At 45.5% G+C, this 15312-nt stretch overlaps 1 protein-coding gene across 1 annotated transcript; it reads right to left on the reverse strand.

Moving 5' to 3' along the window:
* Positions 1 to 731: 731 nt before the first annotated feature.
* On the reverse strand, positions 732 to 6581 carry FRAT2 (FRAT regulator of WNT signaling pathway 2). The gene is made up of 2 exons (XM_073631986.1): positions 5945 to 6581; positions 732 to 5895 (listed from the first exon to the last, which is right to left on the reverse strand). The coding sequence occupies exon 1, from the start codon at positions 6473 to 6475 to the stop codon at positions 6002 to 6004; it is 474 nt and encodes a 157-aa protein (XP_073488087.1). The 5' UTR covers positions 6476 to 6581; the 3' UTR covers positions 732 to 5895; positions 5945 to 6001.
* Positions 6582 to 15312: the final 8731 nt, after the last annotated feature.

Consider the following 15312-nt stretch of genomic DNA (forward strand, 5'->3'; position numbering starts at 1 on the left):
TAACTGTCAGCCTTGCAATGCCTCATGAGACTTGTAGTTTCGAAAAAACAGCTGGAGGGCCACAGGTTGAGAACGCCTGGGTACGTATATCTTGAGTTGCCGTAGTCACCTCTTGCCTCATAATGGGGCAATAGAACTATACCCAGTTTATTTATGTAATGTGTAATAGTAAGCTTTTTTTTTTCCCTTTTGGTTATATTCTTTTTCTCCATACATGTATGACGTAGGCCCGCAGGAGCCTCAAACTGGTGGCCCTCCAGCTGTTGCGGAACTACAAGTCCCATCATGCCTCTGCCTGAGAGAGTCATGCTTGTAACTGTCGGCCTTGCAATGTCTCATGGGACTTGTAGTTTCGCAACAGCTGGGGGGCCGCCCGTTTGAGACCTCTGATCGTCGTACAGCGACCAAAATAAATTAGATGCACTACTATGGCTAGCATTATAGCAATTTGCAGATGGCTCTATTTTGTTACCCGTTTACCATTTGTACTTACATGTTTCTGCAAGTTTATGTATTTTTATGAACCTTATTTAATAAAAAAAAAACATTGAAACAAAAAAGTCCTCTAGGTACAGTGTTGCATGACTAATTGTCTATCAAACTATCACAGCACTGAAAAATGGCTTGTCAAGGGATGGTTACAGGCTGGTACTGAAGTGGTAAAAGTGTCTTCGTTAAAGTCTTGATGGAAAGGAAAAAAAAAAAAAAGAAAGGCTCAATAAACCACAAAGTATTAAGAAAAAAGATTTATTGTACACATTTTATTTATAAATCCTGAAACTCCAGGAACACAAGTCATTATCACTTCGGTACGAAGGGTACACTTTCCAATGGCCAACACTAACAAAATGACCATTGGTTCAAGTTTTTTTACTTTTTTAGCTTAAATCCATGGCCCATAACTGTACAGAACAATCAAAACAAATTATTCATATTAAATGACCAGAGAAAATACACTGCCCTTCGGAAGCAGCATGAGTGGGGAGTTGCTGCCGAATGCAATAGAGAAAGATAGAGTTTGATTTACTAAAGGAGTTATTTTATTAACTAACTAAATTGTGTGAATAAAACGGCTTCAATTATCCAATCGCAAAATACAAACTTCTGTTTACTTTGAACACCCAATCATGTGTAAGATGAAATAAGTAAACAGAAATTAGCTTTTCACATAATTGAATCATTTCAATGAATATACACAATTTACTGAGTGTAGATTCTTAACTTTAGTAAATCATCTTCTATATCTCAATAGTTGCTATATGCAACAACCCCACTTATAAGTCATTTTTCTGAAATCAATCCAAATAGGGCAGAGCAAAAGGGACAACAAAAAGAGTAGAATATTTTGTATTATTTATTATTGTTGTATTATGTATTATAATATTACTACCACCCGCTGAACATGACCCATTCAATTCAACAGGGCCTGTGGGGAAATTACATGGTTGAGCCATGTTTTTACCGCCACTCAACCACTCCCCCATTAGCTGCAATAGAATCCCCCCTGTGTACATATGCCATGGCAGGAAATATACCTGCTGTAACGCTCGGGGGGGGGGGGCACTACCACCCGCTGAACATGACCCATTCAAGTCAACAGGGCCTGTACTGCAAGAGCACACAATGCAAGCCATTTTGTTACAGTAGTGCTGCATTTAGGGGGTTAAAATGGACAGTGAAGAGGAGAGAGACATAATGCATCCTCACCACCCGTCAAATGCCTCCAACATGCATTCTGAGTGTAGATTGCTTTTCAGAAGAGCAGCTGTCCTTGCTGCTAATGTAAATGAATCCTAAAACAGAACCAGTCTTGCATTGCATAAGGTAAGCTATGGTAGTGATGAGGATAGTTTTGTATTTAAACCCATCTAAAGCTGGTCATACACTAAGATTTCTCTCATTTAGAACTGCAAGCGGAAAGAAAGAAATTACTTGATTCCTCCATCCACACTAAGGTAGACCATCAAGCATTACATTTTCTTTCCTTCCACCACAAGTGAAAAGAAAAAAAAAAAAATAAAAATGCTCAATTATCCGAAAAATACATTCAGGGTTGATGGGGGAACACCTCCCGCACTGCTATTGTGATCTGCCAGCAGGGGGCGTAGGGAGCTTTCCCGGCTGGAACAAGGCTTACTGCTAGCGGCTATATTCACCGGCAGTAAACGCATGCTAGACTTGGGTACAATCAGCCTGCCCATACATGGATCAAAATTCTGCCAGTCCCTGTTGGACCGTCTAATTTTGATCCATGTATGTCTAGCTTAAACAGCATGGATAGATGAAGCTGCAGTGCCAGCTATTGTATTCTGACAGCCAGCAACTGTCACAATACCCTATCAGTGGCTTATAGGGGATTGGATGCAGCCACTGTCAGGCCAACGCAATTTTCTGCCCAGCTCCTTCGATTTTCAAATTGAAGAATATTAAGCAGGAGGCTGACTAAAGGGCCACCCATGGCTCAATTCTGTCTGGTTCATTGGAAACAGGATTCACACTGCATATGGCCAGCTTTACTTACTTCTCTAAAATCGAAACAGAATAGCAAACATTATGAAGTGTGTGTGTGTTCAGAGTATTTGTTCTAGAATTAAATAATCTGTAATCCTTAATCTGCCATGTCAAAAAAAAAAAAAAAAAGAAGAAGGGTATACATACTCCTTGGCTGACTTATTGGGTTGATTTACTAAAACTGGGGTGTGCAAAATCTGGTACAGCGCTGCATAGTAGCTGATCAGCTTCTAACTTGAACTTGTTCAATTAAGCTTAGACAAAAAAAATAAATAAATATGAAAGCCGATGGGTTTCTATGCAGAGCTGCAGCAGATTTTGCATTCTCCGGTTTTAGTAAATCAACCCAATAGTGATTATTTCTGTAGCTCACCACTGAGTGGAGCTTTTTGTATTACTGATCATCCAGACACAGTACACATAGACCTGACATGGCTCTTTCTGGATGCAAGGTAGTGTCAATAATCCAAAACCCCCATTAATGTAGGCATTCAATAAATCACCCCATTGTAATTTTCTAAAAAAAAAAACAAATAAAAAAAAAAAAAGTGAGCCAAAGAAGCATCAAATTAAACACTAAATTATCCTATTTGGCTGCAGCACACAAAAATGTGTGGCGAGTTTCACATTAGTTAATAAAAAAAATAATAATAAAATTAAAAAGGGGGGGGGGGATTGGGTTTCCTGGGCTGTGCAACTGACCTAGCAAGGGTTGACCTTCAGTGAGTAAAGCCAGCAAGCTGTGCCCATCAAAACAATAAAAACACCACAAACACAAGTCGGTCTCCTCTTGCAAAGTGTAAACAAGAAGCCGAGAACTACGCAATACCAAATAAGGAGAAAAAAAATAAAACACAAACACCCGTCAGGTGCTCATTTACACGCCCCTACCCAGAATCCTTTGGGATCATTGAACAGGATTATGTAGTGGTGCATGTAGCCTGTGCGTATTATGCAAAATGAAATGCGACAAAATTGTTTTTTTTTTTTCCTTTTTCAATACCAGAATTTTTTTTTTGCTTTAAATAAGAAAGGAATTAGTAAACAGTGCATGCAATTGTTCAAACTGGAGGCCCTAGAAGGGTCAAGCTGAGTAAACCTCTTCAAGTATGATAAAAAAAAGATAAAAAATACATATATACCAAGAGGAATAAGTGAAATAAACCGATACAAACTCCATGGCATGCCACTGGCTCGATGGCAAATCGCACATAAGATTTTAGTCTTGGTTTGTCGTAGATTTCCCATAATTATTAGTCCCTGAGGTTTCACAGCCTTGTCGTCTGACACCTTCAAAACCTGGATAAGAAGGGTGGGTGGACAATGCGCACTGTTGGGGGTAGGGTGGTCCAGAACACAGATTAGATTAGAAAAAAAAAAAAAACATTTCTTTGTGGCTAGCAATAAAAAAAAAAAAAAAAAGGAAGAAGAAGAGGAAGAAAAACAGATCACTAGCTTTATACGATCTTCCATTTCATGAGGTTGATGGACACCAAAACAAAACATGATCCTCTTGGCTCAAAGTGTGTATGTGGAGTTATTTTGGTTTAAGATACATGACAAAGTCTCTTTAAAAAGCAGCCACCATACAAGGCTCCTCTCTGTAATCATCAGAAGCGAGTGCATGGCTGGACCTGGCCGTTCAATGAATGATCACTGGCATTTCATTACAAAACAAGAGAGGAAGGGAAGGTCAGCTCACAATATGAGTGCTGACAGGAGAGGTGTCACCACCAATCGGGTTCATCCACCATGTAGATCATGTATCATCTGCTCTTTAGGGAGCGCATAGGAGCAGCATGTAATGCTCATAAGCTTTAACCTACACCCCATTATTGCTTGAACAAAGGCAAAGCTGCATGTGGGATGTACACTGAAGACTGTTAGTGTCACCTTCTGTTTTCAGTAGTGATGGCACAGGGATGTTAGGTGTCACTCTGATTGAGACTGCCAGTCAAGTAAAGGGCTCTGCTGATAGACTGTATGGTGGTCCCTTCCACTGCACAGGGGCAGCACAGTATTGCAGGGGATGGGGGTGCTCCTCTGGTGCTGTCATCACAGCAGAGCTCATATGCTGCAGCTGCACAGGGACCCCCCCAATTCACTGCACTGGGATCCACTGAGACATGGTGGCACACAATGGTAATGGATCATGGTTGTCACTGCATATATCTGCTGGAGGCCACCAGTAAATGGTGATGTGCCACGATGATGGCTCTCTCTGCACAGTGATGTCCGATGAAGGCTGTCAGTGAATAGTGGAGTTCTCTGCTGTCACTGAACGCTGGAGGTCTGTGATCAATGAATGCTGGAGTCCATTAATCATTGAACGGTAGAGCTCTCCAATCATTGCACGGTGTGATCATTCAATACAGGGGTTCACAGCAGTCATGTTCACAGCAGTCATTGCATGGTGCTCGCTAAGCATTCATTTATTGGCAGAGTCCTCTATTAACAGTACAGCAGTCTCTGTGCATTCATTCATTCATTCCTCTGATCATTGCACAGCAGTCTGTATGCGGTCATTTTCTGGTGGTCTGCGTACGATCATTCATTGGTGGAGTCCTCTGATCATTGCAGGGCAGTCTGTGTGCAGTCATTTACTGGTGGAGTCCACTGATCATTGCAGAGCAGTCATTCATTGGTGAAAATCTTTGATTGTTGCACGGTGGTCTCTGTGCAGTCATTTAATACTGGAGTCCTCTAATCATTGCACAGCCATCTATGTGCGGTCATTTACAAAAGTTATAGCCCTCTTATCCTTGCACGGTGGTCTCTGTGCCGTCATTTAAAGATATAGTCCTTTTATAATTGCACGGCTGTCTCTGTGCAGTCATTCATTGGTGGAGATCTTTGAACGGTGGTCTCTGTGCGGTCATTTAAAAGGTATAGTCCTCTGATCATTGCACGGTGGTCTCTGTGCGGTCATTTAATGGCAGAGTCCTCTAATCATTACACTGCGCAGTCATTTAAAAGGTAAAGGTATAGTCCTCTTATCATTGCACAGCGGTCTCTGTGCAGTCATCCATTGGTGGAGATCTTTGATCGTTGCATGGTGGTCTCTGTGCGTTCATTTAAAGGTATAGTCCTCTGATCATTGCACAGCGGTCTCTTCTCTGTGCGGTCATTTAAAGGTATAGTCCTCTGATCATTGCACGGTGATGTCTGTGCAGTCATTTAAAGGTATAGTCCTCTGATCATTGCACGGTGATGTCTGTGCGGTCATTTGAAGGTATAGTCCTCTGATCATTGCACGGTGATGTCTGTGCGGTCATTTGAAGGTATAGTCCTCTGATCATTGCACGGTGATGTCTGTGCGGTCATTTGAAGGTATAGTCCTCTGATCATTGCACAGCGGTCTCTTCTCTGTGCGGTCATTTAAAGGTATAGTCCTCTGATCATTGCACGGTGATGTCTGTGCGGTCATTTAAAGGTATAGTCCTCTGATCATTTCAGGGCAGTCGGTCATTTACCGATAGGAGTCCCCCAATCACTGTACGGTGGTCTCTGGGGGCTCGGTGACATTGCAGCCCCCCTTGGTGACATCAGCCTCCCCGACCAGGTGTAGCCTCCTGACGGCCTCTTTGATGAGGTTCCCGGACAGGAGGAGCTCCTGCAGCAGCTGGTGGGGGTCATCTTCCTCCGGTCTCCTCCTCACCCAGCCCCGGCCGCACAGCTGCTTGCTTCCCCCCGGACAGTGCCTGGCCCCGGCCGGTTGGTGGTGATGACATCGTGCCGCCGCTCTGGGGGTGCACACCGGGTACGGCGTAGTCCTTCCCCTGACACACGAGCACATGGAGGGGGGCCGGGGGAGGGCGGCGGGTTTGATGCCGAAGGAGCTCGGAGCTCTGTGGGCGTTCAGCTGCAGGGCTTCCCCGATCCGAGCCACCAGGGAGTCCACCTCCTGGGAACCCACCGTCACCGACTGCTCCAGCAGCAGGAAGCTCTCCTTCCGGCACGGCATGCTGACACCGAGCAGAGCCAGCACCGTGTGACACTCCGCCCGGCGTACACCGGACCGGCCACTGCTGCTGCTGGTTTGTAAACAATGGGTGACGTAGAGACTGCTCCGACCGTACCACCCTAATTTCACGGGGGGGAGAAATGTCCGACACGTCGCTAATTCATCTCCTCCTCTGTGCTAACACACTCTTTATGCATAATAAACTCAATGTATAATACACCGTCTGTATAAACGTCAATTTTTTTTATATCCTGACCGATAAAATTACTGAAACAAGCGGACCGTACCATTCCCGGTTCCCCCCCTTTGTCTTTCTCAGGATTTGTCCCCGCCCCTCCGGTTTTTTGAAGCGGCTCGTACGTTGGTGACGTCACCTTGTTTTGGTGTGTCTGTCAGTCAGCGTGAAGCTGGAGAGGGGGCGGGGCTCGGAGCGGAGACACAAAGCGGAGCGCATTGGGGAGGGGCGGGGCTGTGTGTGACCTGCCTGTAACCTGGGGACAGACTCTGCACACCCAGCACTGAGGACCGATATAGAGCCTGATAAGGAGGAGCAGCACTCATATAGGGGGGAGCAGCACTCATATAGAGCCTCAAAAGGGGGGAGCAGCACTCATATAGAGCCTCAAAAGGGGGGAGCAGCACTCATATAGAGCCTCAAAAGGGGGGAGCAGCACTCATATAGAGCCTCAAAAGGGGGGAGCAGCACTCATATAGAGCATGATACGTGGGAGCAGCGCCATATAGAGAGGGGCAGCACTGATATAGAGCATGATACTTGGGAGCAGCACCATATAGAGGGGGGCAGCACCAATATAGGGGGGGAGCAGCACTGATATAGAGCCTGATACGGGGAGCAGCACTGATATAGAGCCTGGTAGGGAGGAGCAGCACCATGTAGAGGGGGGCAGCACAGATATAGAGGGGGCAGCACCGATATAGGGGGGAGCAGCACTGATATAGAACCTGATACAGGGGAGCAGCACTGATATAGAGCCTGGTAGGGAGGAGCAGCACTCATATAGAGCCTAAAAAGGGGGAGCAGCACCGATCTAGAGGGAAGCAGCACTGATATGGGGGGGCAGCACTTAGGACCAGGGGGAGCAGCACCCATATAGAGGGGAGAAGCACCCATATAGAGGGGACAGCACTGATATAGAGGGAGATAGCACTGATATAGAGGGGAGCAGCACAGATATAGAGGGGAGCAGCACTGATATACAGGGGAGTGGGCTGGAGTGTGGCTGCAGACATGAGAGAGGAAGGCTTTCCTCCACTACAGTCAGGGATTGTAAAGCTGCCCATACACAGAGAGATTTCCCTTGCTCACCCTATGGGCTGTATCAAAGAAATCTTAGACACTCCTTTATCCAGTTTACATGTGAGGCCGTCCTTGCCCTCCTCTGAAAAGGCAGTCAATGATACGTTTCCTCCTGGATGACTGTCCTTGTCACCACTACTGTGTGCTCTGGTACTAGGAGGTCAATTCACCAAGGTTTACTGCATGTGATAAGGGTATCGGGTTAATCATTTGCATAAATTATCTACTGCGGTAAATAAAGTCCAATTCACAAAAAACAAATGAAGATTATGCGGTATTTACCGGGAAAAAAAATGTGCCGGTAAATATCACATGCGATATTTGTCAATAAACAGCCTGAGGGTCGGGGGACCCCCACACTGCTTTTTGGTAAATATCTGGTTGCTAAGCAGTGGACCGCCACGTCCTTAACAACAGGTTACTCATCAGCTGTCAGTGGGTTCCCTGCTGACGGCTGAATGTAAAAAAAAAAGCAGACAATTTCAAATTTCAGAAAAAAAACAGCATGGGGTCTCCCCCCAGTCCATACCAGGCCCCTCAGGTCTGGTATGGATATTAAGGGGAACCCCACTGCCCCAGAGCTCGCTCATTCCCCCATTCCTGACCTGCCAGGCTGCGTGCCTGGATAAGGGTCTGGTATGGATTTTGGGGGGGGACCCCAAGCCGAAAAAAAAATGTTGGCGTGGGGTTCCCCTTAAAATCTATACTACACCATGGGCCTGGAATGGACTGGGGGGGGGGGGCCTGATGCTGGTGGTTTTTTTTTTTTAGTTGTCAGCTTTTTTTTCACATTCAGCTGTCAGCGGGGAACCCCTTGACAGCTGATGAGTCCCCTGTTGTTAAGGACGCGGCGGCCGACTCCCAGCCCGCTCCTTAGCAACCAGCATTGTCAAAAAACAACCTGGGGGTCCCCCACCCTCAGGTTGTTTTTGACAAATCCCGGTAATACCGCTAAATAGAATAAATACCGCATTCGGTATGCAACGGTAAATTCTTAGTGAATTGAACTTTCACAACTGATTTACCGCATGCGGTATTTTACCTCATTTTTGTGGCCGTTATTCAACTCTTAGTGAATTGACCCCAATAACCTTTATTATTAGGTTAAAATAAACTTTCAGGATAGCCCATCCTATTTTATATGCAGTCCCTGCCACATCACTTCCTATACTAATGACAGAACTGGATAAATACAGAAAGTTAAAATTTTAAAATCAACTATAATAAATCTGACATTTTTGGAATTAATCTTTCTTCGAGTACCCAACAACAATTACAGGCATCCTTCCCGTTCGAAAGGGTAAAACAATACTGGTCTACAAATTTTGGGAAATTATCGACCTCCGAGATAAAATGTGCCAATTCTTACATATTTTGATAACATGAATTAGAAAACAGGTGATAAAGGTGCTGGTTGGCTAAAGTTTTCAAGATATTTCACAATAAAGATTTATACACAGGTGAGTATATTTGCCTGCAAGGGAGGGAGGTGTCTGATGATCATGATGCCTCGTAACTTCTCGACAAAGTACAGTAAAACAATGAAAATGGTACCACATGGACGTGTATACATTTATCTTCACTTTGAGACTAAAGATTATTACCTAACTGTAATTTATTGTTCTTTTATTGATTGCAAGGTGCATTTGTCTTGGTCAGATCTAAGCATCATACAGTTACAGTGCATCCGGAAAGTATTCACAGCGCTTCACTTTTTCCACATTTTGTTATGTTACAGCCTTATTCCAAAATGGATTAAATTAATTATTTTCCTAAAAATTCTACAAACAATACCTCATAATGACAACGTGAAAGAAGGTTGTTTGAAATCTTTGCAAACTTATTAAAAATCAAAAGAAAAAATCCCATATACATATGTATTTGCAGCCTTTGACACTCAAAATTGAGCTCAGGTGCATTCTGTTTCCATTGATCATCCTTGAGATGTTTCTACAACTTGATTGGAGTACACCTGGACTGGTACAGAAACATTTCTGCAACATTGAAGGTCCCAATGAGCACAGTGGCCTCCATCATCCATAAATGGAAGAAGTTTGAAACCACCAGGACTTTTCCTCGAGCTGGCCACCCGGCCAAACTGAGCGATCAGGGGGGAGGGACCTTAGGGAAGTGACTAAGAACCCGATTGTCACTCTGACAGAGCTCCAATGTTTCTCTGTGGAGAGAGGAAAGAAGAACACCCATCTCTGCAGTGGAGTGGCCAGATGGAAGCCATTCCTCAGTAAAAAACACATGACAGCCCACCTGGAGTTTGCCAAAAGGCAACTGAAGGACTCTCAGACCATGAGAAACAAAATTCTCTGGTCTGATGAAGCAAAGATTGAACTCTTTGGCCTTAATGGCAAGCGTCATGTCTGGAGGAAACCAGGCACTCCTCATCACCTGGCCAATACCATCCCTACAGTGAAGCATGGTGGTGACAGGATCATGCTGCAGGGATGTTTTTCAGCAGCAGGAACTGGGACAGTAGTCAGGGTCGAGAGAAAGATGAATGCAGCAATATACAGAGACATCTTTGATGAAAACCTGTTCCAGAGCACTCAGACTGGGCCGAAGGTTCATTATCCAACAGGACAATGACCCTAAGCACACAGCCAAGATAACAAAGGAGTGGCTACTTCGCAACTGACAACATTAATTTTCTTTGAGTGGCCCTGCCAGAGCCCAGACTTGAAACCGATTGAACATCTCTAGAGAGATCTGAAAATGGCTGTGCACCTTTGCTCCCCATCCAACCTGATGGAGCTTGAGCTTGAGAGGTCCTGCAAAAAAGAATGAGAAAAACTGCCCAAAAATAGGTGTGCCAAGCTTGTAGCATCATACTCACAAAGTATTGAGCAAAGGTTGTGAATACTAATGTTCATGGGATTTTTTAAATTATTATTATTATACAGGATTTATATAGCGCCAACAGTTTACGCAGCGCTTTACAACATTAGGGAGGACAGTACAAGTACAATACAATTCAATACAGGAGGAATCAGAGGGCCCTGCTCGTTAGAGCTTACAGTCTAGGAGGGAGGGTCAAGGTATACAAAAGGGTAATAGCTGTGGGGGATGAGCTAATGGAGAAAATAGTGCAGCTGTTAGATGAAGGCAGGATAGGCTTCTCTGAAGAGGAAAGTTTTCAGGGATCGCCTAAAAGTGGATAAATTTGGAGACAGTCTGACAGATTGGGGTAGGGAATTCCAGAGGATGGGCGTGGCTCGGGAGAAATCCTGGAGGTCTTGGGAGGAACGGAGAGGGCGATTAGGTTGGTATTTTGAGACTAGGTTAGTGATGTAGCTGGGGGCAGAGTTGTGGATGGCTTTGTAATGTATTGTTAGTATTTTGAATTTAATTCGTTGGGCGAGTGGCAGCCAATGGAGGGATTGGCAGAGAGGGGTAGCAGACACTGAGCGGTTTGTAAGGTGGATGAGTCTGGCAGCAGCATTCATAATGGACTGAAGGGGGGATAGTCTATTTAAAGGTAAGCCAATGAGGAGGGAGTTGCAGTAGTCGAGGCGAGAGATAACCAGGGAGTGAATCAGGAGCTTTGTGGTTTCATTGGTTAGAAAGGGACATAGTTTAGAGATGTTGCGGAGGTTGAGGCGGCAAGCTTTGGAAAGTGACTGGATGTGGGGCTGAAAGGAGAGTTCAGAATCCAGGATAACACCTAGCCCCCTGACATGTGGGGACGGGTGGATGGTTGTGCCATTGCTCTTGAAAGAGAAGTCAGGGGAAGAGGCTCTTGGGGGAGGAAATATTATAAGCTCGGTTTTGGCCAAGTTGAGTTTGAGGAAGTGGTGTGACATCCATACAGATATGTCGGTTAGTAAGTTAGTTATGCGTGAGGAGACTGATGGAGTGAGTTGAGGGGTGGAGAGATAGATTTGTGTGTCGTCAGCGTAGAAATGATATTGAAAGCCGTGAGAGGCTATCAGCTGACCCAGGGAAGAGGTGTAGATTGAAAATAAAAGTGGTCCAAGAACAGAACCTTGGGGGACCCAGACAGAGAAGGGAAGAGGAGTGGAGGAAGTAGAATTGTAAGTGACACTGAAGGTGTGTAGGGATAGGTAGGATGAGAGCCACTGAAGAGCACAGTCACGGAGACCGAGGGAGTAAAGTTTTTTGAGGAGGAGGGGGTGGTCAACCGTGTCAAAGGCAGCTGAAAGATCCAGAAGTAGGAGTACAGAATAGTGTCCGTTGGTTTTTGCAGTTAGTAGGTCATTTGTGAGTTTTAAAAGAGCAGTTTCTGTGGAGTGTTGAGGGCGAAATCCAGATTGAAGGGGATCAAGAAGGTTGTTTTAATGAGATGGTCACTCAGTTGGTTGTAAACCAGGCGTTCAAGGAGTTTAGAGGAAAAGGGGAGCAAGGAGATAGGGCGTAAGTTGTTAAGATTGGTAGGGTCCAAGGACGGCTTTTTAAGTATGGGGTTGACCAGTGCATGTTTTAGAGCATTGGGGAAGATGCCAGAGGTGAGGGAGAGATTGAAGATGTGGGTTAGAGAGTGTAGGATGGAGTCAGAGGGAAACCGTAGCATATGAGAGGGAATGGGGTCCAGGGGACAGGTGGTTGGGTGGGCGATAGAAAGGAGTTTAGCAACTTCGTCTGTAGTAGCAGATTTGAATAGGGGAGTGTCAGTTGTACCTGTTGACATGGGGTCTTAGCTGGGGGAGATACCTGTAGAGTGGAGATTTCATTGCGGATTGTATCAATCTTGTTTTTGAAGTGATTAGCGATCTCCTGGGCAGTGAGTGAGTCAGTGGGTGGAGGACAAAGTAGAGAGTTGAAGGTAGAGAAGAGTTTACGGGGACTAGATGAGAAGGTGTTAATAAGAGCTGTAAAATAGGTTTGCTTGGCAGTGTGGAGGAAAGAATAGTATTTTTGGAGGGCAGATTTGTATTGGTTGAAGTCTTTGAGAGACTTAGTCTTGTGCCACAGACGCTCAAGAGCACGTTCCTTTTTTCCTTTTTTATTTTTAATACATTTGCAAAGATTTCAAACAAACTTAATTCACTTTGTCATTATGGGGTATTGTTTGTAGAATTTTGAGGAAATTAATTTAAATGTATAAAAAGTGAAGCGTTGTGAATACTTTTCGAATGCACTGTACATCTGGTGCCTTGTGAAAATGTCATTCCCTCACATTTCCAAGGAACGGCTGTGTGATATTTTCCCTCAGAAGCCATGATGCCTTGAAACAGTGTAAACAATGCAGATAACGTCTGCTACATTTGTGGCGAGGTTACATTTGCATCTCAAAAGTGCAGTATGACAGTATTACCCTCAATAGTAACCCCCTCCCTGCTTTTCCACCCTTAATAATAACCCCCCCTCCCTGCTGCTCCACCTTCAATAATAACCCCCCCCCCCTGCTTCTCCACCCTCAGTAATAACCCCCCTCCCCGCTTCTCCACCCTCACTAACAACCTCCCCCCCGCTTCTTCACCCTCAATAATAACCTCCCTCCCTGCTTCTCCACCCCCCTCAATAATAACCCCCCCTCCCCGCTTCTCCACCCTCAATAACAACCCCATCCCTGCTTCTCCACCCTCAATAATAACCCCGCTTCTCCATCCTAAATAATAACCCCCCTCCCCTCTTCTACACCCTCAGTAATAACCCCCCTCCCTGCTTCTCCACCCTCAATAATAGCCCCTCTACTCGCTTCTTCACCCTCAATAATAACCCCCCTCCCCGCTTCTCCACCCTCAATAGTAACCCCCTTGCTGCTTCTCAACCCTTAATAATAACCGCCCTCCCTGCTTCTCCACCCTCAATATTAACCCTCCTCCCCACCTCTCCACCCTCAATAACAACCCCCCTCCCCGCTTCTCCACCCTTAATAACAACCCCGCTCCCCCCTTCTCCACCCTCAATAATAACCCTCCTCCCTGCTTTTCCACCCTCAATAATAACCCCCCTCCCTCTTCTCCACCCTCAAAAATAACCCCCCTCCTCTCTTTTCCACCCTCAATAACAACCCTCTCTCCCTGCTTCTCCATCCTCAATAATAACCCCCCTCCCCGCTTCTCCACCCTCAATATTAACCCTCTCTTCCTGCTTTTCCACCCTCAATAATAACCCCCATCCCGCTTCTCCACCCTCAAAAATACCCCCCCTCCCCGCTTCTCCACCCTCAATAATAACCCCCCTCCCCGCTTCTCCACCCTCAATAAGAACCCCCTCGCTGCTTCTCAACCCTTAATAATAACCGCCCTCCCTGCTTCTCCACCCTCAATATTAACCCTCCTCCCCACCTCTCCACCCTCAATAACAACCCCGCTCCCCCCTTCTCCACCCTCAATAATAACCCTCCTCCCTGCTTTTCCACCCTCAATAATAACCCCCCTCCCTCTTCTCCACCCTCAAAAATAACCCCCCTCCTCTCTTTTCCACCCTCAATAACAACCCTCTCTCCCTGCTTCTCCATCCTCAATAATAACCCCCCTCCCCGCTTCTCCACCCTCAATATTAACCCTCTCTTCCTGCTTTTCCACCCTCAATAATAACCCCCATCCCGCTTCTCCACCCTCAAAAATACCCCCCCTCCTCTGTTCTCCATCCTCAATAACAACCCTCTCTCCCTGCTTCTCCACCCTCAATAATAACCCCCCCTCCCCTCTTCTCCACCCTCAATAATAACCCCCCTCCCTGCTTCTCACCCTCAATAATAACCCCCCTCCCTGTTTCTCCACCCTCAACAATAACCCACCTCCACGCTTCTCCACCCTCAACAATAACCCACCTCCACGCTTCTCCACCCTCGACAATAACCCTCCTTTCTGCAGAAACAGCAGGGCGCTGATGGTTAGTGAGTGGCAAAATAGTATAGAGGGGGGCTGTGTAATGATGGGGGAATTATGGGGGAGAGATCCTGTGTAGTAATGGGGGTAGTAGGAGGGATGGGGCCTTTGTAGTGATGGGCCTAGTATGAGGGAGGGGGTCCTGTGCAATAATGTGGGAGGGTGGTCCTGTAATTATGGGGGTAGTATGCAGAATGGGGGTTCTATGTAGTGATTTGGGTAGTATGGGGGAGGGATTTGCATGGGGGGGGCAAGAAAATGTTTGCCCAGGGTCTAATCAATATTAAAGACAGACCTGCACATAGCAGGGGTTTGCACTGTGCTTACATCACCATGCTACAACGTGTCTTTCTTTGCTTATCTCCAGAAATCTGAGAGCAGGATGTATAGCACAGGAAGTAGATTTAGGTAAATACCAGTTGCTCAATGTTTATCAGAGCATGCTGGCTGCTCTATGCAATAATCCGGCTTTCTGATGCAACTGCCTGATAGTAACAAAGGAAAAGCAAGGCTTATTATGAAATGGGATACATACTGTATATTGTATCTATAGGAGCACCTACAGTATACTACAAGCACTCATGTCTGCAAAGCTGAGAAAAACATTTTTTGCTATAAGGAGGGGGGGTGTTGTGTTATGGATGATTTGCAGAAAATCTGGCAGGGACATCATTGCAGCCTCTGGGAAGGACGTTTAAGAACATTATGTG

Source organism: Aquarana catesbeiana, linkage group LG05 (genome assembly GCF_042186555.1).
Source record: "Aquarana catesbeiana isolate 2022-GZ linkage group LG05, ASM4218655v1, whole genome shotgun sequence".
Classification (NCBI taxonomy): domain Eukaryota; kingdom Metazoa; phylum Chordata; class Amphibia; order Anura; family Ranidae; genus Aquarana; species Aquarana catesbeiana.

Bases quoted from the DNA above. Each gene is read 5' to 3' on its own strand.
- FRAT2 (XM_073631986.1), bottom strand. From the start codon at position 6,475: ATGCCGTGCCGGAAGGAGAGCTTCCTGCTGCTGGAGCAGTCGGTGACG.